The sequence below is a fragment of the Myotis davidii genome, unplaced genomic scaffold (genome assembly GCF_000327345.1).
Source record: "Myotis davidii unplaced genomic scaffold, ASM32734v1 scaffold425, whole genome shotgun sequence".
Classification (NCBI taxonomy): domain Eukaryota; kingdom Metazoa; phylum Chordata; class Mammalia; order Chiroptera; family Vespertilionidae; genus Myotis; species Myotis davidii.
The window spans coordinates 3,024,828-3,025,665 of NW_006296413.1; the positions used below are offsets into that span (position 1 = coordinate 3,024,828).

At 55.1% G+C, this 838-nt stretch overlaps 1 protein-coding gene across 1 annotated transcript in view; it reads right to left on the reverse strand.

The window, feature by feature from the left end:
* Positions 1-838, reverse strand: part of KLC2 (kinesin light chain 2) — a 13,109-nt gene that overhangs the window by 2,618 nt on the left and 9,653 nt on the right. Inside the window, exons 11-12 of the mRNA XM_015568965.1 lie at positions 396-445; positions 216-283 (exon numbers count right to left, since the gene is read on the reverse strand). Coding sequence (XP_015424451.1) covers positions 216-283; positions 396-445 — 118 coding nt within the window. The remainder of the gene's footprint in view (positions 1-215; positions 284-395; positions 446-838) is intronic.

Genomic DNA, 838 nt, shown 5'->3' on the forward strand with positions numbered 1-838 from the left:
TAAAAAAAGAAAAAGAAAAGCTGGGAGACCCATGAGATAATCAAGTTTTCCCAGTACAGAAAGCCGTTTTGGGGTGGCCTGTGAGCCAGGCCTTGGAAGAGAAGCTGATAGAGAAGGGGTAAGCAGTATGAATTGTGCAGCCGGCCACAGCCCTCGTCCAGGATACTGTTTCCCTGTGACCTGCTCTACCACCAGCCCTGCCCCGTTGTCCTCACCTGTCCACTTTACAGGCCTTGTACCAGCTGCCATATTCCCCATAGGCAGTGCTATCCCGGCGCTTATCCTGGGGGAAGAATGGTCAGGGGTGGTGGGAAGAGAAGGCCCTCCCCTCCACACCCCCAACTTTACCTTCCCTCCCTGGACACCCACTCCAGCCGTCCCGCAGTGCTTACTACCTTGGTCTCCTCCCGTTCCTCTGCGTGCATCCAGATGGGCTTGTTGTCCCCTGGGGAGAAAAAGGGGGCTGTCACCAGCCTCCCATATAGGCCTCTCCTGGTTGGGCTCGACATAGAACTGGGGTCTGGGGAGGGGGTCAGGGGAAGCCAGGAAGAATCAGGGTTGGGCTTTGTTGAATGAATGAACAAGAATCAGACCGAAAACATTAGTGACTCTCCTCTGAAACAGAAGACTGTGGCACAGGCTTGTACTTGAGGGGCTTCAGGGAGCAGACCCTTAGTCACCTTGGGCCCACCACTGAGCCTGAATGATGGGCCAGGCTGAAGGACCCAGAGCAGGAAATGATTGACCATCAGGGGCCAGAAGGTAGCTTCCCAGAGAGGGAGACATTTGGGCTGGGCCTTCATGGTGAGCAGAAGTTTCCCAGTAGAGAAAGGGGAAA